The 23,387-nt window shown below is 43.5% G+C and overlaps 1 protein-coding gene across 5 annotated transcripts in view; it reads right to left on the bottom strand.

Annotated features, from left to right (window-relative positions):
* Positions 1-8,277: 8,277 nt before the first annotated feature.
* SCLT1 (sodium channel and clathrin linker 1) overlaps positions 8,278-23,387 on the bottom strand; it is a 133,225-nt gene continuing 118,115 nt past the window's right edge. For all 5 annotated transcript variants that reach the window (XM_044301018.1, XM_044301042.1, XM_044301051.1 and 2 more), the window contains 3 exons: positions 15,944-16,022; positions 12,926-13,021; positions 8,278-8,563 (listed from right to left, as the gene is read on the bottom strand). In XM_044301018.1, coding sequence (XP_044156953.1) covers positions 8,501-8,563; positions 12,926-13,021; positions 15,944-16,022 — 238 coding nt within the window. In that variant the 3' untranslated portion in view covers positions 8,278-8,500. The remainder of the gene's footprint in view (positions 8,564-12,925; positions 13,022-15,943; positions 16,023-23,387) is intronic.

Below are 23,387 nucleotides of genomic sequence, written 5' to 3'. Positions count from 1 at the left end.
AACCAGTTATTAAATCCAAGGGTTCACATACTTTTTCCACCTGCACTGTGGATGTTTACATGGTGTGTTCAATAAAAACATGGTAACATTTAATTCTGTGTGTGTTATTAGTTTAAGCAGACTGTGATTGTCTATTGTTGTGACTTAGATGGAGATCAGATCACATTTTATGACCAATTTGTGCAGAAATCCATATCATTCCATATCTTTTCCTGTCGTGTTCGTACAAATCTGACAGAATAAAAAAATTCTATGTAAACGGAAGCATATTAAGGTACAGTAGAAGGCTATATGGAAGCGCTCCATAGGCTCATACAACACAGAGCCACAATATGGCCATATGCATTACACTAACAAGATACTGGAATTATTTAAAATGGCTGCCAGCATCCTGTCCTAGAATGTGAACAGTACTGGATGCCACCAATTGCATAGCTACTTAGGAGAGTGAGGGGTTGGGGCTCACTACACTGCATAATGGAAGATGGTAATGATGTGATCCTGCCTATGATATGCCATCATGGCTGAGCAGCCTGACAGGAAAACTCACCAATATGTAGTATATGAAGCCCCGTCCCTTCAACCCACTAGGCATTTCTGCAAATGGAGGCAACCAGTCCTGTACTGTAATGACCGGCGTCACGCACAGGGAGGGAAAAGGGAAAGCCCTGCCCAAGGGAGAGGGAAAGGTGGTGACCCCTGACTCCCCTTGCGGCTAGCACCTGACTGCCCTGACGTCCCTAGACGGGTTCCTCACCCGTGCGGCGATCACGTGCCTAAACCCTTGCTTTCCCTAAAATGAGCCCTAGATAGTGAACGGGCCGGTGGGATCGCTAGTCCGCACCACTGCACTAAGAGGGAAACACCAGGGAGAGGACAGACAAATACAGACAAACACATACACCCAGGTGGGCGACCACAGCAGTCCACAAAGGTCCAACAGGGATCCGGAGGGTAGCGTTCTGAATCAACAATCAGAGAACGCAGCAACACAGCTCCAGTGGGTCAGAATAGATGTCCAGGCAGGAAGCTCTATCTCTGGCAACCAGAGAAGTGTGAGAGAGGAATATAAGGAGGTTTGGGAGTGCTGGACAAGGAACAGCTGAGGAGAAGGAGCTACGGATCCCTGAGTGAAACCAAAAAAGGGGCTCAGTCACATAACAACCGCAGGAGCACATTGCTGGGGCAAGGAAATAACATGAAAGACAGACATGCAATGTGACAATGCACTGCAATATAAAGTACAAAAATTGCATGGAAATAACAAGTGCTACACTATAAGTGCGAGATACTTGGCAAATTATTTTGTACAAAATTATTTGAGCCCGTCTGCCAAGCGTCAAGGCGTTCTCTGTTAGACGGGTTCCTACGCTAAAATTCTACCTGTTAGGTGCCATAACGGCTTTGCCAAGTATCTCGCACTTATAGTGTAGCACTTGTTATTTCCATGCAATTTTTGTACTTTATATTGCAGTGCATTGTCACATTGCATGTCTGTCTTTCATGTTATTTCCTTGCCCCAGCAATGTGCTCCTGCGGTTATGTGACTGAGCCCCTTTTTTGGTTTCCCTTGTAGTTTGTAATTGAGGTGTGGCTGCCTCCTCAGTCTCACATTTCTGACCACCCTGTCTGCCCCATTGGCTGATTTTAATTAGTGTCAGTGCATAGTCAGGCCTGCTCCACTTCATTCACTGAAGCCACAGCACCAGGACTCTCACTGCGGTCCTTGGTGGCTTTTAGGCGCCGGTGGTGTTGTGGAGTGGGCCTGCTGTGTAGCCTGCATTCCCTGAAGTGGATGGTAGCCGTCATGGCACCCAACAGGTAGGTTACAATGCAGGTACGTGGAACCTACACTCCCTGAAGTGTACGGTAGCCGTTATGGCACCTAACAGGTAGAATTTAGCGTAGGAACCCGTCTAACAGAGAACGCCTTGACGCTTGGCAGACGGGCTCAAATCATTTTGCACAAAATAATTTGCCAAGTATCTCGCACTTATAGTGTAGCACTTGTTATTTCCATGCAATTTTTGTACTTTATATTGCAGTGCATTGTCACATTGCATGTCTGTCTTTCATGTTATTTCCTTGCCCCAGCAATGTGCTCCTGCGGTTGTTATGTGACTGAGCCCCTTTTTTGGTTTCCCTTGTAGTTTGTAATTGAGGTGTGGCTGCCTCCTCAGTCTCACATTTCTGACCACCCTGTCTGCCCCATTGGCTGATTTTAATTAGTGTCAGTGCATAGTCAGGCCTGCTCCACTTCATTCACTGAAGCCACAGCACCAGGACTCTCACTGCGGTCCTTGGTGGCTTTTAGGCGCCGGTGGTGTTGTGGAGTGGGCCTGCTGTGTAGCCTGCATTCCCTGAAGTGGATGGTAGCCGTCATGGCACCCAACAGGTAGGTTACAATGCAGGTACGTGGAACCTACACTCCCTGAAGTGTACGGTAGCCGTTATGGCACCTAACAGGTAGAATTTAGCGTAGGAACCCGTCTAACAGAGAACCCCTTGACGCTTGGCAGACGGGCTCAAATAATTTTGTACAAAATAATTTGCCAAGTATCTCGCACTTATAGTGTAGCACTTGTTATTTCCATGCAATTTTTGTACTTTATATTGCAGTGCATTGTCACATTGCATGTCTGTCTTTCATGTTGGATCCCTGAGTGAGCCAAAAGGGTTTGCAAAGCAAACCCAGAAAGCTACCATAAGGAAAACAGCCCTATCTTAAATAGAGCGTGCAGCCAACCGCTGCGACTTCCTGACCCCGGGTATAACGGAGTCAGGCATGGTTCTCGATACCCTCGTGACATGTACACACTCCATGACAGGTTGCTTCTGGCCATTTTAAATAATTCCCGGAGAACTCATTTAATCTTTGTTTGACACAAGGAGAGATTTGCAAGTAGGTTTAAACTGACCTTGCTGGCCTAGGCACCAAGAGATTAGAACTTCAGATCCAAACTTGGTGCCTGGGGCTATGGAAAGGCACTAGTGTTGATCGAACACCAAAGTGCTCGGGTGTTGAGTAGAACACCTCGAGTAGAACACCTCGATGGTAAAATTGTGGTACAATTGTTTAGGTAGTGGGACTCCTACACTCAAAGCCTATACACAAAGTGAAAGGGCTGCCAAAAATTACAAGGAACCGACACTCCAATACACCCTTTATTACACATAAAGGAGGGCATCATACACACCCTTGAAAAATGATGATTAATGCCCTGCTGGTGAACCTCAAAAACATTAGGAGCAAGGGCCTGCTGTTGACCCTCTAAAGCATTAGGGGTGAGGACCTGCTGCTGATCTGACCATGGAAAAATATTAATGGATGAGGGCCTGCTGCTGAGCTGTCCATCTAAAACATTATGGGCAAGGGTCTGCTGCTGAGCTAACCATCTAAAACTTTACGGGTGAATGTCTGCTGCTGAGCTGAATCTCTAAAACATTAGCGGCTAGTGCCTGCTGCTAAGCTGACCATCGATAAAATTATGGTTGAGGGCCTGCTGCTGAGCTGACCCTCTAAAACTTTAGGAGCAAGGGCAGCCTAATAAGCATGTTGATATGATGGAGGAGGACGAGGAGGAGGAAGAGAAGTTTGAACCATATACCCTTTTTTGTGGTGGAAGGGGTGCATGGGAATACAGTGTATTCAATACACCATAAAAGTCACATTTAAAGTGCCTTTATGTTCAGCCGCTTTCCTCTGGTGGAGTTGAGAAGTCAGGGGCAATCCAAGCCTTGTTCATTTTGATAAGTCAACCTGTCAGCATTTTCAGTTGACAGGTGGATGCGCTTATCAGTTATAATGCCACCAGCAGCACTAAATACCCGATCAGACAAAACGCTGGCGGTAGGGCAGGCCAGCACCTCCAAGGCGTAGAGCGCCAGTTCATGCCACATGTGCAGCTTGGACACCCAATAGTTGTAAGGCACAGAGGGATCATTGAGGACGCTGACACGGTCTGCTACGTACTCCTTCACCATCTTCCAAAACTTTTTTCTCCTTGTGACACTAGGCCGCGCATCAGGATGAGGTTGCTGGCAGGGTGTCATAAAACTGTCCCAGGCCTTGGAAAGTGTTGCCTTGCCTCTGTTGGTTGCCTAAGGAACTGCGTACTCTGCTGGACATTTTTGGAGCAATTTTTCCACAAGGACCTTCTGGTATTTCACCATTTTGCTAGTCCTCTCCACCTCAGGAATGAGAGGTGAGAAGTTCTCTTTGCAGCGGGGGTTGAGAAGGGTGAACAACCAGTAATCGGTGTTTGCCATAATACGTATAACGCGGAGGGTCGCAGGAAAGGCAGCATAACATAAAGTCAGCCATGTATGCCAGAGTCCCAACAGACAAGACTTCACTGTCCTCATCAGGAGGATGACTCTCAATCTTCTCATCCTCTTTGGCCCATCCCCGCTGAACAGATGGAATAAACCTGCTGTGGGTACTACCCTCTGTAGCGGAGGCAACTGTCTCATGCTTCTCCTCCTCATCTTTATCCAATTCACGCTGAGAAGACAAACAGAGGGTGGTCTGGATATCACCCTATGTACTGTCTTCCCCCATTTCCACCTCTTCCACATGCAAAGCGTCCTCCTTCATTATGAGCAGCAAGCATTTGAGTAGACACAGAAGTGGTATGGTTATGCTGATAATAGCGGCATCGCCGCTCACCATCTGTGTTGATTCCTCAAAGTTGCGTAAAATCTCACAGAGGTCAGACATTCATGCCCACTCGTCGCTTGTGAAGAGTGGAAGCTGACTGGAAAGGTGAAGACCATGTTGCAGCTGGGATTCCACTACTGCCCTCTGCTGCTCACAAAGCCTGGCCAACATGTGTAACGTGGAGTTCGAGCGCGTGCTTGTGTCGCACAACAGTCGGTGAGATGGCAATTGCAAGCGCTGCTGCAGAGTTGCCAGACTGGCGGCAGCTGTAGATATCTTTCGGAAATGGGCACACATGCGGCACACCTTCACCAGTAGCTCAGGCAAATTGGGGTTGGTTTTAAGAAAACGCTGAACCACTAAGTTCAACATGTGGGCTAGGCATGGTATGTGTGTGAGCTTGCCGAACTCCAAAGCCGCCACCAAGTTACTGCCATTATCAGACACAACCATGCCTGGTTCTAGGTTGAGTGGCGAGAGCCACAGCTCAGTTTGGACCTTATACCCTGCCACAGCTCTACATATTAGTTTAAGCACGGCCTGTTGCCGCTTCCCCACTGCAGTGCTACACTGCTTCCAGCTACTGACTGATGGCTGACTGGTGCTGCAAGATGATAATTCAGAGGTGGAAGTAAAGGAGGAGGTGGAGGAGGAGAAGGGGGGATTGCAGCCATTAATGTAGGGTAGCGGCTGGGGACTGAGTATCGAGGGACCACCGCCGCCATCAGGCTGCGGAAATCTTTAGTGTCCACAAGCCTAAATGGCAACATTTCCAGGGCCAGCAATTTGGAAAGGTGCGCATTTAGTGCTATGGCCTGTGGGTGGGTGGCTGTGTATTTGCGCTTTTGTTCAAAGGCCTGGGGTATGGACATCTGTATGCTGTGCTGAGACACAGAAGTGAATGTGCTAGATGATGGTGCAAAGGTCCAGGTGCAGGGTGGGAGGCATCCGGGCCTGCGTCTTGGACAGGGGATTGGCCAGCACGTAACACAGGGGAAGAGGATGCACTGGTGTGACCCGCAGACACCGATTGTGGACCCAGGTGTTTGGCCCACCTATTAGGGTGCTTTGATGACATGTGGCGGATCATGCTGGTGGTGATGAGGTTGCTAGTGTTCACGCCCTGTCCCTGCTCATTTTGGTACGGCACAGGTTGCAAATGCCAATTATTTTATCGTCCGCACTTTCCTCAAAAAAGCACGACTGCGGAACATCTAGCCCTTGGCAAGGGAGATTGCCGCAAGGGGGTGCTCCGGGGAACAGTTGCGGGCCTGTTTGATGTGGCCCGCATTCTCCCTTTTGCCACCCCACTGCTTCTTCGAGCCTGTTGTGGTGCTGCGGATCCCTCCCCCTCTGTACTGCTGTCCTCACTCGGCTTTCCACCTTTCTAGGTTGTGTCAGTGATTTCAGTGTCCACCACCTCCTCTTCAACTTCCTCACTCTGGTCATCCTCCTGACTTGTTGACCTAACAACCTCGCTTATTGACAACTGTGTCTCATCCTCATCATCAACCTCTTGAGACACTAATTGCCATTGACTTATTGCCAGATCTGGGTTTGTTCCATCTGTGCCTCCTATCAACTCTAGGTAATATGTTATAGTATATTTTTCTCTTATTCAATGTTTATTACTACTATTGTTGTCCCTCCATACTGCTTATGGGCTAGCTATAGGTGCTGTTATTTCACCCTTTTTTCTGGCTCCTATTTTGCAGTTGTTGTATGTTTATCTGTGGGGGTTGGAGGCTTGTAGGTGTATTGGGGTAGGGTTTATATTGCCTGCTCAGTGCAGCATACACTGTTTCCCTATTCCTCTTTTGGATCCATTTACCCAGAGTCAGACGGCTGAGCTGCTTATCGCAGCGCTAGTCTGCACTGCTGCTACTCATTTTATCATTGTCTATTGTTATATTTACTATGTAATAAAATATTTGTGTTATAATTGTACATGTGTGTCTTTTGTTTCAATTGGTTGTGTTATTGGCAACTGTGTCTCATCATCATCATCCACCTCGTGAAACACTAATTGCATTTCCCCACCGCATTTCTTCAAGCGGGCTTGGCGAGAGGCCCAAATCAAGGAATGGCGATGAAAAGAGCTCCTTGGAATATTCGAGTGTGGGATAACTTGTTTGGCAAGACTCTCCATGGTGGGAGGAAGGAGGATCAGGGTGAGGATTCTGTTGATCAGACTCTTGGCTACTGAGACTGGAGTTTGTGGAAGACAGGGTGGTGCTTAACCAACTGAAAGCATTATTTATCTGCTGCAATCCAACCGACCACCTGGTCGCACTGGTGTGACTTCGAGAGTGGTGTCCTGCGCCGCCCTGCAAACTGGGACATGAAGCTAGGTATCGTAGATGTGTGTTTCTTGTGCTTTGGCAGCAGGCACAGTTTCACCGCGCCCATGGCCACGGCCTCCGAGTGCACCATCAGTAGCTTGGCCACTTCCCTGTCCCTTACTGCTCGTCTTGAGCATATTAAATGGTATATATGCTTGCAAGTATGTCACACGTACAGTAGCGCAGGATTTGCAAGTGTATGCGCAAATAAATTAAACAATGTCACTGATATTTAGGTAGTGCTAACGTTATACAGGAGATACACCACAGGTAATGTCGCTGCCACCAGCAGCGAAAGAATTAGACTTAATGTCACTGATATTTATGATGCGCAAACGTTATACAGGAGATGTAGAGCAGGTAATGGCGCTGTCACCAGCGGCTAATAAAAAATTACAGGGAATATCACTAATATTTATGATGCGCACATGTTACACAAGAGATGTAGCGCAGATAATGTCGCTGTCTGTAGCGGCCAAAAGAATTGCAAGCTACTTAGCCCAGGTAGCGCTGAAAATATATATTGGTGCCAGATACAACAATAGTCCTTAAAAGGACTTTTGGGTTTCTAATCGCATGAAATTTAGTGCAGGTTGTGCTAAAAATATATATGTTGCTGACTGACACAATAGTCCTTAAAAGGACTTTTGGGTCTCTAACACCAACCCTGCCTAACCAAAAAATAAAATTCAATTCCCTACACTATCTGTCCCTTCTACAGCACAGCTCTCCCTGAATAAGATTGGCCGATCCACGTGTCATCGGGTGCTTTATAGCACCCGATGACGCGTTCTGGCCAGCCAATCACTGTAATGCCAGTAACCAACATAGCTACGCATTACATTCAGTGGCAGTACTTGCACGTTTATTGGCTGCATAGCAGCCAACAAACGTGCGGGGAGGAGACTCGAGCATGGCACTCGAACACTCGAGTCTGTCGAACACTGCGATGTGCCGAGCATCACGATGCTCGAGCCGAACTGGTGTTTGGCAGAGCATGCTTGATCATCACTAAAAGGCACCAATATTCCCTAGTTTATTAATGTGGTAGATTTGGGTTCCTTACAATAATGTTATTCGAGTACTGTTGGACTGTATTATTTGAGCAATATATTCTCCATCATTTGGGGGGGGGGGGGGCGGCATCAATAGAAGGCATTTCACAGAACTGCAACTAACTGCAAGGTCATGACATTTCTAAAAGTTTCTCAAAGCATGATCAGGCTCTATAGGGTCAATTGATTACAGAAGGCAAATTAAATATAAATAGTTTAATCTTACAAAATGGCATTATTATACAATATTAAAAATAAAAGCGGCATAAAAATATATTTGTGACAAGGGTCCATTTTTTCTCATTATAAAACTGTCATAGATGGTATACAACTGGAGCATTGCTGTTCACTGCAGCATTGACAAGGAGTCATTAATTCTTTATGTTCTTCTGTGTTTTACTGCAAGTTATATCATCCCAATTATAACAGTTGTACTTTTATTTTTAGATCTTCTCAAGGTCCAGTTCATGAGTTGTTTTTCTCCTCTGGGAAACAACACGACTGAGCTGCAAAAATATATGCAAATGGTTTAAAGAAAGAAAATCTCTCTGTGCATCAGAATAACACATTCACGTCGAGTAATAAAGCACCGATTCTCGCCAGGAGATTTTTGTAATCATGGAAGAATGTTTCTGGGTAATTGGACAAGGCTATAAAAGTTCTAGATCTACAAATAAAGCACAAGTCAGCTAGAATTCTATACACAACTTTACTCAATAAAACAGTATTTCCCTAGAGTGCAGCTTTACACTACTTTACTGGCCCAGGAAGAGAAGCATATGAAGGCGGACCACCACCTCTCAGGCTGTGCCGGGGATGGCATAGACCACTGTAAAATGCTGGTCTATGATAAATCCCACATTGTTTGTGTTTCAGGAATTTTCACTTGCTCTGTATGGAAAAAGATCTCTTCCTATGTGGAAAACTACCAACAAGCTGCTGTTGAGGTATATGTGTTTTATTATGTGTCTTTATTTAGTACATAGCGTTGTCCCGCTGTGAATGGACTAGGTGTTCGACTGACTTATTCACACCTTAATATCGCTGCAGCCTGGTGCATTGGCAGGGAAATGCATCTGCACCTCTTACATTATTGGGCTTGCTATCCCAAGTATTCACACAAAACTGCTAAAATAATAAGAAACCCAAGACAATTTCCATCATCCCAGGTACTGTAGTATCAGATGCAGAGAAATATTAGAAAGGTGGTGGACTTTACATTTGCTGACTAGAGACATTTAGGAACCAGAGCTTTTTTACCTTTATGTGAACACACCCAACATGCCTGACAATGACCAAGAAGAAGTTGCCGTTAAACTGGTTCAGAAACCTGGCACAGTTTACCCGTTCTTTATATGTCAGTTAAACAGCTACAACTTTTTTGGGGGCTAGCGACATGATTTTTGCACCTTTTTTGTGAATAATATTGTAAAGATATAGCAGATCAGGCGTATTTTTGGCGCAGATTGGTCTAAAAAAAAGTGGGCGTGGGGGGGAAAGGGAGAGGCCGGCAATCCTGTCTCGTTTAACCTGTTTTAGGCGTAGAAAAATGGTATAAATATAAACCAGTAAGGAAGCTGGCTTACATTAAGACCAGTGCCGGATACGACAAAGTTATGTAGATCCACTGTCAGCGCAGGGGCCTATTAAGACCATCTTCTAAAACGCCGGGCTTAATAAATGACCAACATATTTTTTTTTGGGGGATATTTTTTTATGATCATATAATACTACACTAAAATAGACTTTGTGGTCAACACTTTATAGTAAAAAGTTTTATATATTACATGGGCAATTTTATGTATTTGTCAGGGAATGTTTTTTGGTAACTGGTTATTTTTGTATTTTCTTTTACGTTTATTTTTTTACATTTTTATACTCTGCCCCATAATGGTCAGTAAAGACATACTTCATTATTATTATTTTTTTTTTTACACTATACTTTTCCACTTGATGGGCATACACAGTGGCTCCAGTTTCACGGTAAATCTGCCTAGTACAATTGACAATTTTAACTGTTAGACCGTGCTGGATCTAATGAGCTTCCTATGGTGTGACCAGTCACTTGACCTCTGGGGAGTGACAGAGATTGAACTCAGTGGTGGGGAGCAGGTAAGTATGATTACCACCGCAGGTTGGTCACACTAGAAGGTTTGTATAAGCCTTGGATAACCATTTTAAAGGGAACCTGTCACCTTCAAAAACCATACAAAGCCGCCAGCAGTACCTGACAGTAGCCAGCAGCGTGTTTCCGCCGATAATATTTTTCCTGAAGGCTGATACGCCTAAAGCTCAGAAAACGTTCTTTAATCCCCTGCCGGTGCGCTTCTCTAGTCAGGTTTGAAGTCAAGGGGGCAGTGGCCTCCTTGCTTCAAGTCACGGTAACCACGCCCCCTTCCCTGCCCCTTCGCTGTGACTGACAGCGCTTATGCACGCTGAGCCAACAAAACTGCCAGCTGTCAGTCACAGCGAAGGGGCAGGGAATTGGTTATCTTGACTTGAAGCAAGGAGGTCGTTGCCCCCTTGACTTCAAACATGACAAGAAAAGCGAGGGCTGCACGATATGGGAATTTTGTGCGATTGCGATTAGGGCCCTAGAAATTGCGATAACGATATGCGATGCGATATTTTAAAGGAATTGTGCTAGAGGTCTATTTGCGTGGATTTCCCCATATGAGCCGCTGACACGGCTGGGTATGACATAGTTATGGGGGATCTGTGGATGATGCTGAGTTGTGGGGGATCTGTGGAGGGTGCTGTTATATGGGGATCTGTGGAGGATGCTGTGTTGTGGGGGATCTGTGGAGGGTGCTGTTATATGGGGGATCAGTGGAGGACGCTGTTATATGGGGGATCAGTGGAGGACGCGGTTATATGGGGGATCAGTGGAGGACGCGGTTATATGGGGGATCAGTGGAGGACGCTGTTATATGGGGGATCAGTGGAGGACGCTGTTATATGGGGGATCAGTGGAGGACGCTGTTATATGGGGGATCTGTGGAGGACGCTGTTATATGGGGGATCTGTGGAGGACGCTGTTATATGGGGGATCTGTGGAGGGCGCTGTTATGGGGGATCTGTGGAGGGCGCTGTTATGGGGGACCTGTGGAGGACACTTATGGGGGACCTGTGGATGGCACTGTTATAGGGGATGTGTGGAGGACACATAGGGCCATGAGGGGGGCCAGCTTAAGACATATAGCATCTTATGCTGGTCCCCCTCATGTGTCCTAAACTGGACACGTAACTGCCTTTTGCGTGTAAAGTGTTTTACTAGTGTGTGTGTGGGTGAAACAATCTCTCTCCTAACAGGTCCGGCCTCTGTACTCACTATAACTGCAATGCACTGCAGCGAGCGGCAGCGAGCTGGCCGGCCGGCGCGTGACTGACGTCAACTTAGTAACACTCCTGCTTCCTGAAGTGGGAGGAGCGTTACTAGTGAGTACAGAGGCCAGACCTGTTAGGAGAGAGATTGTTTCACCCACACACACACCAGTAAAACACTTTACACGCAAAAGGCAGTTATGTGCGCAGGGCCCCTTTATATATAATCGCGGCATTTTCGGGTCGGCCAAATCGCCATATCGCATTTGCCGATTATCGCGATTCGATTATTTTTTCGATTTATCGTGCAGCCCTAATATATATATATATATATGTATTATATATATATGGAGAGAGAGAGAGAGAGAGAGAGAGAGAGAGAGCTGGTGACATGCCAGGGCAATGAACTTTGGGAAATGTAGTCTATGCTCTGAGGTGCCAGACCACAAGTGGGGGGATTAAAAAAAAAGAAGAAAAAAAGCATGTGCCAAGCTACATCAGTCACAAAAAGGTATTCATTTAGGTTTCTTTAAATGTATATCACCCTTTCATCCATTCGCCAATTTTTTACGAAACTCAGAAAACCTCTTTAGCCTTAGGACAGAGCAGGCATCTGGCACATACTCGAGGAGTTTTATCTTCCCCATACCTGGGTTTTGCGACTTTTTAAAAGGTATTTTCTCAAACATTTCTATGCTGCCATCACTACTTTCTGAAAAGAATGAGTGGTGTGTGGGAGTGGGCACGGCCAAGGGCCCAGCTGATCCGTCCAAATGATGACAGAAATCGACACCAGCTAAGACCTAGCGAAGATTTCCTTTTAGCCACATGTACTGCTGGAGGATGCACTTACCATATGTTTTGCCACAAAAGACGCACTTCTTTTCCCAAAAAGTGTGAGAGAATGTCAATGGGTCTTATATGGTGAATACTAGTGAGCGATTCCATTATGGAAGCACTCATTTGTACAGCAGGACCAGGGAGCGGTGAATACATTGCTCCCTGTGATGGCTCTGTAATTACAGCTCCCTGGTCTTCTCCTGACGGCACCCCGATATGCTGAGACCTACGCACAACTTGAGGATGTAGGCTTGCTCTGTGACCTTACACTGTGTGACGCTGGATTTATTTATTTATTTTGTATGATCTGAGGTCTGATTAACATTGGGGGTCTGATCTGAGGTCTGAGCTGGGGTCTGATTTGAAGTCTGATTGTGGGTCTGAGGTGTGATTGACATTGGGGGTCTGAGCTGGGGTCTAATTAACCGTGGGGTCTGATCTGAGGTCTGATTAGGGGTTTGAGGTTTGATTAGCATTAGGGGTCTGATTGGGGCTCTGAGCTGAGGCCTAATGGAAAAAATATTTTTTTCTTATTTTCCTCCTCTAAAATCTAGGTGCGTCTTATGGGCAAGGGCATCTTAGCGGAGCAGGGGATATCAAGACTGGTGTAGATAAATCTCCTTTGTTGAGTGCAGTTTATACTGATCTTGGTACTCTGCAATCTGGAGAAACATATAACATTAATTCTTGTTATACAGCGATACCTGTTTTGAAGCCTCTACTGATCGCTCCTCTGCTTGATCCAAACGTTTCTGAAGCCGTGTACTTTTTTCCTGTAAATCCGCTATCAAGTTTTCAAGCTAATCAATGAAAAGATTAATTAATGGATGGTATAGGAAGATTTTTATGTATGAATATCTGTGATGAGAACATGTATATGATCTGAATGCCTCATTCTAAGGCACATAACAGTTTATGTATGGATTATAACGGAAAAGACTATACATAATGGAGGCTATACAGCTGTCCTGGTCCATTAAGAATAATGTCTACAAATAATACTTTCTATGACTGACTATGGTAAATAAAGTGGAACAATATTAGACTGCCAGAAAAGACACAATGCAAATGTCACAGCTATGTGACCTGGACTGTATTATCTAAGCTTAACCACACCATAAATACATTTAAAGAGAACCTGTCACCTCTGCTGACATGTCTGGTATAGTAAATTATTGTTTTCAACATGAAATTATAATTCTGGAGAATTAATTCTTATTACTCTATATTTGCCATTTCTCTATTATTCCTGCTTCAAATAAAGGTATAATTGGGTGCTACCAGTGTGGGGAGTGTCCCTGCACAGTCTGACGCTGTCAAATCAATGCTGTCAGTTTCAGACTGTGTAGAGACACACCCACAACTGTTAGCTTCCAGTTGGTAATTAAAGGGGTTCTCCAGGAATTAAGAAAATGAAAATACTTAAATATTACTTCATTATAAATATATTCCCAAATACCTTTCATTAGTTATTATGGCTTGTTTGTCTGGGGAGCAATTATTAGGAGAAACAAAATAGCCGCTGTCCTATTAGTGAACACAAAACCTGTCCTAATCACACAGGAGGACAAGTTACTTCACAACACAGAGATAAAGAGCTGCCTCATCCTCCTCTCTGATTGACAGGGATTATGATCCTGAATACAGATGATAAGAACTTTAGCTAAATCTCTGTTGGAATGGAGTTCATGAGCAGATGTGGCTAATGAGCAGCAGCACTTGAGTGCAGCCTCCATTACCACAGCCCATTACCACAGTCTGTCCTGTCCTTCCTCTCTGTACTTCACGTCTCCTCATGAACTCCATTCATCCAGAGATTCAGCTAAATATCATATTAAACTGTATTCAGGATCATAATCCCTGACAAGCAGGAGAGGAGGATGAGGAAGCTCTTTACCTCAGTGTTGTAAAGTAACTTGTTCTGCTGTGTGATTAGGACAGGTTTTGTGTGTACCAATAGGACGGCGGCCATTTTGTTTCTCCTGATGATTGCTCCCCAGACAAAATGAGCCATTATAACTAATGAAAGGTATTTGGGAATATATTTATAATAAAGTAATATGTATGTATTTTCATTTTCTTAATTCCCGGAGAACCCTTTTAAGTCATAAACTTCAAGTACAAATAATAGAAGCGGACACATCATATGAAAATAATTTCGGAATTGTTATTACACGTAGAATACAAGCAGTTACTAGAACAGACCTGTCAGGAGAAGTGGCAGGTCCTCTTTAAATACATGCAATGCAGTCAGCATCCATGTAGAAGTATAATTTAGTATTACAGTGTTTTACGGTAGGTGTTTTATTAAACATCTTAGCGTAACATCTAGCCTGGGCAGATCTACCCACATAACATTCACACGGAATGGGTGAAATTGCTTTGTAAAACCTTAATAACATGCATTTTCAAATCTAACACATTTACAAGGAGATTATCTGTTTTATTACAATTTGATAACACATGACGAGTGAAAACATCAAATTCTATTAGACACTGTGTGAAAAAAATCTATCAGCTTGTAGGGAACTTTTCATCTCCTTCCACAACTTGTCTCCGATGATTGATAACACAAACCTAACATGTTCTCCTTACTGCACACAATGTGAGAAGTCAAACTTACAAGAAAGATGTTCATTAAATTTAACCTATTTATAAGTGACTTCTTGAGGTTTGTTGTATCAGGTGTGTAAAGCCCTGATCTCAGCACCTAATATTTCCTACCAAAGAACCTTACAAATGCCACCACTGGTTGGTTCCTCCAACTCAATAGCCTTAATTCATGAAACTATGGCATAGAAGAGGTTCATAGCAACTTCTAATGGTTTTATTTCCCAATGCTCAAAGATAAAAAAAAAGGGATAATGAGTGGCTGCTGCGGACAGCAACACCTCTTATTCTTGGTCCTCGTGCACACGATGTCCATGTAGCATCCGACCCATTTTCAAGTATAGGACATGTTCATGTGCTTTCTGCATCTGTATGTCCGTTCCGCAAAAAGATAGAACATGCCCTATACTTGGCCGCAAAATGCAATACCACTCACTTATTGAGGCCAATGGCTCCACTAAAAAAAGAAAAAAAGGATGCAACATGGACGTCATCCGTATTTTGCCGACTGAAAACATATACGGTTGTGTGTATGAGGCCTTAGAGACCCTTTCTAGGGCCAACCTCTCATAGATGGGATTTTTACAGTCTCAATGATGCTCCTGGCTAATACAAACACTTCTAACTTGCAAAACAGCAATTGGAAAATGTCTAAATTTGAATAAACACATTATAGACTGTACAGAAAGACAAAAATATCCTGTATCATTCTGGTAGATAAATATTTTAAGCTCCTGGGGGAAGATGTATCAGGATTGGTGCCATCTGCTCTGGTCTTTATATCCCCTGCACTGCCAGAAGACGCACCACATTTATGACGAGACACACACCCCATCCTCCGGAAGTCCGTACGCCTAAACAGTAATCTACGGCAGCTCTGAGATCCTGTAGATTTCGGTCTTGATTTGCATCAGAAAACTGATGTAAATGAAGGTAAATTTGTTGTGGAGACTGGCCTTGCCTTCCCACCCTTGCCAAACTGAAAAGTGGCAAGGACAGCATAAAACTCTTTTATGATTTTATATATTTTTTTTTTAAGTCACAAATACCCGTATTTGTGCCACTCTTTTGGCGCATGGAGATGATAAATCTCCCCCATGGTGTCTTCTTACCTCATCATTTTTCTCATGGGCGGTTTCCAACTTAGAAATTAAATCTTGATTGTTCCTCTTCTGATCGTTCAGTTGACTACTGTAAAGGGAAATGCAGCGATCAAGTAAGAAATGTGTGTCAATGTCTAATGCAGGGGATATTACTTTAACCCTTAGTTCCCCAGAAGTGCTTCCGGAGTTCTAACCACTCAACCACTAATGATATTTGGATACAAGTGCTAATTATAACATTAGGGTCCTGCAGCCATACGTATCCATGCATGCAGCTGCAGTGTAAATCTTCTGTAATGCCTCTTGATCCCCCAGTATTTTACCCTGGCCGAGTGGTGACTCACGAGGATAAAGTTTGCAGATTCATTCAGAGGTCACTTGATGATCATAATCCCACTTAGCAGAGCAGCAATAAAAGCAATTCATTTTACACAAACTATTTAAATGGTTCTGTGGCAGAAAGCAGACACCGATTTAATCAAATGCCTAAATGAGTCACAAAACAATGAAAAGGGTGAATTACTTTATAACGCTGGAGCTAGGATAACCTTCATTTATAAATCTATGGAAACACACACGGTCTATATTATCGGAGACAGCATTTTTCTAGTGTACTTTGTTAAATGCCCTGGAGTGCACAGAAGTCAAAATATATCTGCCACAATATAAGTGCAAATGAATCTCATTTAAAGTTTAAGTCCATACGTTCCTGTGGCTGGAATATCGTTATACCTTATAATAGATTGTGTAGGAATGCAGAGATCACATAGTAACAGTCCTTATGGGAAAAGAGGAGATAGATTGTAGTATATTAACTGATTCGAAATAAAGCATCCCAGGCTAGGTATACCACCTCATGATAGACCTCCACACCATGATTTTATATAATGTAACCATTGCCATGTAGCTCATCCCATGCTAGGTCATTACAAGCCAGTTGGAAATCTTGCACATGCTCCATTCTGCTATGCTGCCAGCAGCTGCGCAGTGAAATAAAGTTTAATTTTGCCACTATACAAAGCATTGGTACGGCCTTATCTGGAATACGCAGTTCAGTTCTGGACACCAGTCCATAAAAAGGATGCCCTGGAGTTAGAAAAAATACAGAGGAGAGCAACTAAACTCATAAAGGGCCTGGGAGATCTTAGTTATAAGCAAAGATGAAAAGAACTGAAAGGGGGGACATGATTAACCAGTACAAATATATAAACGGACCATACAAAAAATATCAAGGGAAGCTATTCTGTGTTAAACCCCCTCAAAAAACAATGGGCCACTTCCTACACCTGGAGAAATAAAAATTCAGTCATAAGAAGCGACAAGTCAGGATCCTTATATATTAGCCAAAGTGGAGAGCAGCTACAAAGGGTCCCTTTCACTCATGTACATGGATTACATGGACAATAATGAGAGAATATCTGCAGAGCCATAGTAATGCTGAACTCTAACAGGTCTCACTGAGAATAGTGGATTTTGTCTTTATACACTTTCCCAACAAGCTAACAGTTATAACATGAATATGTATTTGCCTTTCTCCAGTTTGGGACAGCGTGTCGACTGGCAGATGATATAGAATGAAGAAAGACTGCAACACGCGAATACACAGAACTAGAAAGGATAAATCAATGTAAGGCAGCTCTCATCTGTGATAGTTCAATCACCCTCTGTGCACGGATGCCGCACCTGGATGCGGAAGGATAAAATACAGGAAATAAAGAGAAGCAATCCAGCTCAGTTCAGGTGTATAGTTACGCGTTTTAGACCTCTCAAATATATGGGTCCTTCCTTATGACAAACATGTTTGTCATGAGGAAGGACCCATATATTTGAGAGGTCTGAAACGCGTAACTATACACTTGTTATATGGAATTTTTATCGCTGGAATAAAAGTCAAGATTGCTTCACCTGAACTGAGCTGGATTACTTCTCTTTATTTACAGAACTAGAAAGGGCTGAGATATGTGGTTCTTCTAGCATGCCTTTACTTTGGCCTTTATATTGTTCTTTGAGGTTTTTATGAGACGCTGTACACATTTCATTTTGAAGTTGGTCATCCAGTGAATGTGACCAAAATAATGTTGAGCATTTCTCGTCTTTCATGTAAACCTGCTATTGAGTGCTGCTGCCTTCTACAATGATTTAGGTTCTATATGAAGTTTTTTTTTATATAGCTGTGAAATCTAGATTGAAAATGCATTACGGTAATCAACCTTTAAAAAGCCAAAGAATCAGTAAAATCTTCTAAATTTGGGATATGAGTAGCTGCAAATATTGCCTCCCCCTGGAAGTCAGATAGACAAAATGCTTTTATGTACTAATATAAAAAGCCACTTGAAGGTAAAAATCAACCTCAAGCACATGCCGTCAGTGGAGTTTTGGATGATACTGATTAAGGAGTTTTGAAAAGCTAGACATTTAACACAGACAAAAAGGTATTGAGAAATAAAATGTGCTCTATTTCATAGCTTGGCAAATAGGTTTAGGATGTGCCAGCTGTAGCTGGTGCATTATTCATGATGCACAGATAACAAATTAACAGAGCTTGTGCCAGATGTGTTTTGTTCTAGTGAAAAAACGGCAATATGCTTTAGTTACTCTTCGTGATTATGGATTTCTGTATTGTGCCAGTACCTGCAGCTGTCTTACTCAACCAGCAGAAAAACTCTTTAATGATATTCTTTTGTCAAGATAGGACAGCTGCCAAGCAAAACACGCATGCAGATCAGGAATATAAAAAAGTAATACTTTCAGAAGTAAATACAGAGACGAGTGCAGACCGCATTAGCATGCGTCTTATATCGTGACATTGGGAGTCTGCTCACTTCTTCTGGAATACAAGGCAATAAATATCTAGCAGAGTGAACTATCTTATCAGGCAAAACACAATCTTATTTTGATTTATGGTGGAAGCAGCACCAACTCTTACTGTAAAGATGCAGATAACTTTGATGACATGGATAATACCTTTTGTGTAAAGGTGGCCATACATATTAGGCTAGGTTCACATTTGCAGCACAGCTCCCCAGCAGAGAACAGCCCGTCGGGAGTTCCTCATATCCGAACTGCCAGATGTTCACTGGCCCCATTCATAGACTAGAAAAGGTTCTGGGGGAGATCCGGCTGCTACTCGGCAAACATGCCGGACAAAAACCACGGCGTGCAACAGTTTTTGCCCAGCTTATTCCCGGCATTCAATGGTGGAACAGCGTGATGGACAGCTTTGCCGCAGATGTGAAAGATACCTTCAGGGTGGCTTCACATCACGTTTTAGCCATTCGTTCAACATATGCGTTGGTAAAAAAAAAGGATACAAAAGCGTAGCTTTGGCAATAACGTGATGTGAACCCAACCTTAGATAGAAGTTGGTTGATCAGCAGTTGAACAAATATCTGGTGAACGTTCCTTTCACAGACAAGGCCATACACATTTTAGTCCATATTGCCCATTACAGTTATTCGAACAGATCATACATGTTCAATGAAACCAGTCAGTCAATGGATGAAAGATCTTTATGGGAACATTCTTTTAAAGAAAGCTTTTCCATTCACAAATGATTTTTCTTTTAACAAAAGATCTTTTGTCCAAGTTCAAACATGGCCAACTTCTTCTCAGATGATAATGGCCTGTCATCAGATGGCTAAAATAATTGCTCATTGGGAAATTTCAAACGGCCGTTTCTTTTCGTTAAAATGTTTTGTTTTGATCAACTTTAGACTAATGTGTATTGCCACCTTTAGGGCCCTTTTACATGGGCCATTGCCTAGGGAAATGATTGGGAATGTTTTGTTCCTTTGTGATCATTGCCAGATCAGTGAGCTGAAGTAGACATTTGCATGCAGAAATTATCCCCTCTGTATGAGGATGAACGATCGCTCTGGTGAATTTAGGTGCCACGTGAAAGATGTGATTACCAGCGAGTGAGTGTGTGCTCATTTATTGGGCGACCAGTAGCACCTTTACATGGGGCAATTCTTGGGAGTGAGAGTTCCTACCAACCCTTGTTCATGATCATTTCCCCAATCCTCAGCCTGTATATAGGGACCTACAGGATCTGGTTACATGGGAAGATACTAAAAATGCCTCTCTTTCTCTTAAATGTCCATAAAGAGCACAGATCAAATAAATTGCAAGCCAGCATCTACATGTTACAACAAGCGTCCATTTTTTTGGTAGATACGATCCTTTGTACCACTATTCGTTCCCCCTTCTAGCACAGCTGCATTAGGACAGGCAGATACCTGATTATAAATGTGGATTTACAGCCGACCAATGATTATTTTTAGGTCAGCATAAGAGATGCTATTAACTGCGATGTTTGATCGCTAGACATGTTTATACTGGGCAATGATTGTAAATGATCGTTCAGGCTATTACTGTCCTGTGTAAATACACCTTTTGGAGAGCTCCATTTCTAAAATTGAATTTTATAACATTTATTAGTACAATCTCCATAAAATGTGGAGTGATTTAATTAATCTTGTATTGATCCTTGGTTACACAAGTTCCCTTCTTCATTCACATCTAAAGCTACAGGGAGCTAAGCTGTTAGGCCTGTAGGCCATTAGATTCCAAGAAGCATCACTGACATAAATGGATAAACAGCTCATAACCAAAACAGCCTCAGGCCCTCGACCTGTAACTTCAAGCAATCATACTCCGGCGCAGAAGCTGTACAAGTGGTTGACCAAGGCCTTACCTAAATTCTTATTTTCGGCAAACCTGTGGAAGGAAGAGAGTTTCAGCAGTACTTACCATTTTATATTGCTGCCGATTCCATGATCTTGGCAGTGATCATGTGACTGCTTGACTGACTGTGGACTCTTCCGCTAAAGTTTTAACAAACTGTGCTCATGTGTCTTCCTGTTCAGCTGCATGTACCTTATGAAGATAATCAGGAAGAAACAGAAGTTCATCCAGTCAGGACCTCATTGGAAAAGCCTGCAGCCAGTCAAGTGATCAAAGCTGACATTGTGCAATAGATGGCATCACGGAAGGGTAAGTACTGCTGAAACTCTCTTCCTTCAACAGGGTTGCTGAAAGACAAACAATTTAGGTAAAGCCCTGGATAAACCTTTTAAATTGGCATTTATATATTTCTTTGGGTATTTTTTTTTTTTTTTTTGCATTCTCCAAAATGAAAACCTTGATTTGCCATAAAAATGTTACTGTTAACATGCCAAACATATGAAGTAGTTAATTAGTAGTTAATTTAATTTCTGAAGCCTGATCTGAACTATAGTGCAATTTATTATTAAAGTTAGTGTCATGGACGTTCCCGCGACAGGTGGCAGATCATCGGTGAGACTGGCAACAAGTGGTTTGATCTGACATGTTTTCCGTTTGGATCAAATGACATCTGTGTTGTTTCTGGTGCTTGCCACCCACATCTTCATTCCCAAGGTATGGCTATTATGGTCATTTAACCTTCTCTATTTATTGTTGTTTCTCCCACTATGCTGTGCGACTTATAGCTTCTGTTGGAGTTGTGGATAGCTGGTGTGTGGATCTCGGCTGAATTCCTGGTGCTGCCATAGCGACTTGAAGTTAAGCGTTTTCTTTCCCTTTTGTATTTTGTTTGGGTTATTTTGTGTGTTGCATTTCCCTGGTATTTGTATTTAGGCCTAAGGGAGAATCCTGTTCATCCTTCCTTTTGGAGGAACAGGTTGTCTCAGTCCTGACATTAGTACCAGGGTCCTATACTGTGATTTAGGGCACTAGTTATCCTGTGTATGAACTCACCTACCTCTGGGGTCTGTTCACACTGGTAGTTAGTCAGGACTTTGATTAGGGTTTTACTAGGAGGTGTCCATCTCCTTTCCCTAGTTTCCAGGCCTTATTCCCTCACCCCTTTCCCTCTTATGTTCGGTGTAGTGTTTCCCCCCCACACCCGAACATGACAGTTAGGTGCCAAAACTCAGGCCTTTGCAGTTCTGCTGAACCAAACTTAACTCATCATAGGGCTGATGAAAAACATTTTGGGAGATATGTTTAAATAGATTTTCTAAAATAGAATAGCAAATAAATTAGGATCTAAACATTAACGAAATACAAAATGGAGGAGCGATGAAGTGTTTCATACATCTGATTCTGTAACCTATATCTACAACAGCGTGAGGAATATGGATCATTATTTAAGGGCAGCCATAATATTCATCCGATTCACCTTTGTCAGTGTACCTGCAAAATAAGTTCTCACTCCAACTATCTGCTTGTCAGATAGCAGAGGTAGTGAACTCCACAGGGGTTCTGGCTTCAAGGAGGCCACATGCATACGAATTTGCACCTCAACCAGCCAGTACGGGGGCCAGCTAATCCTACAGGAAAATCTCTCTGTAGGGGGTCTCAGCCCTTGCCCAGATCTATAATTTCCCCCCAGACATCATGGAACCAGCGGTTCATAAGGAATTATGAATCGCCCGTCTATCCCAGACACAAGTCAAATATATTTATGCGATCCTGGGTAAGAGACGAACATGCCCATTGTCATAGGTTGGAGGTCGGGTGCCAGGGAGAGGAGATCTATATATCTCCCCATAGAAACCAAATAACGGTACCATGCTTGGACTTACTGGTAGCCGGAACCCAGGTGGATCCATTGGTCCCAGAACCACCTCCATGCGACATTCTGGTAAGGATCTAAGAGCTCTAATCGGTTTTGTTTAGACAGGGGGAGTGGACCCCTCCCCGAGGCCGGGAGGGGAGGGGGCGGCTACAGGTCAAAAGGCTCGTGCCAGCAAGCGAGCGTGTCTTTCTCTGAAAGGGGGTCACATCGTGCCATGTGTTTGGGGAGACCTGGAAACTGCTGACATCACTGCCCCTACATGATCGCAGCCAAGGCCTATTACACCATCATAACCCAAAGGAACATTCATCTACCCGGTAACTGACTTGTACTCTGTGTAATCCTTTTTGTACCATACTACCTGTATTCGTATATATTCTTTGTGTATAGTGTGTTATATAGTGTGCCCTTAAGACAATTAAATATATAATTTATTTAATCTTGTGCCGTCTTGTATCTCGATCACGAATCCCCACGTCTGTGTTTCGGCCTAGTTCTAAGCTTTAGGGTTGGTTTCTCACCCTATATGATCCCGTTAGCGGACCGGGCTTATATCAAACAAGAAGCTGGTGGCAGATTTCCCAGGCTGAAGAAGTGCTGTTTCACTGGGGCAGTCACCAGGCTACCTCAGCTTGTTGCCTCTCTGTGCCCGTAGGGACAGGAGGAGTTGGTGTAAACTGTACCAAGCTGACCTTACATGCTCCTCCGGGAGGGCGTAACGTCACGGCTTGGTAACCAGTGACCATACCGCGTCTCGTGAGCTCGAAGTAGTTGCAGTCAAGTGGGCACGAGGTGTGGTATCCCTCACAAACAGGCTTCTCACACTTCAACAGAAGGGTCTTATAGAGTCAGCCCTGTTCCCTAGACATACTTCGCATGACAGTAATTCAT

This window comes from Bufo gargarizans, chromosome 1 (genome assembly GCF_014858855.1).
Source record: "Bufo gargarizans isolate SCDJY-AF-19 chromosome 1, ASM1485885v1, whole genome shotgun sequence".
NCBI classification, from domain to species: Eukaryota; Metazoa; Chordata; class Amphibia; order Anura; family Bufonidae; genus Bufo; species Bufo gargarizans.
Note: the sequence above shows the minus strand (reverse complement) of the source record. Positions and strands in the feature narration are given on the sequence as shown.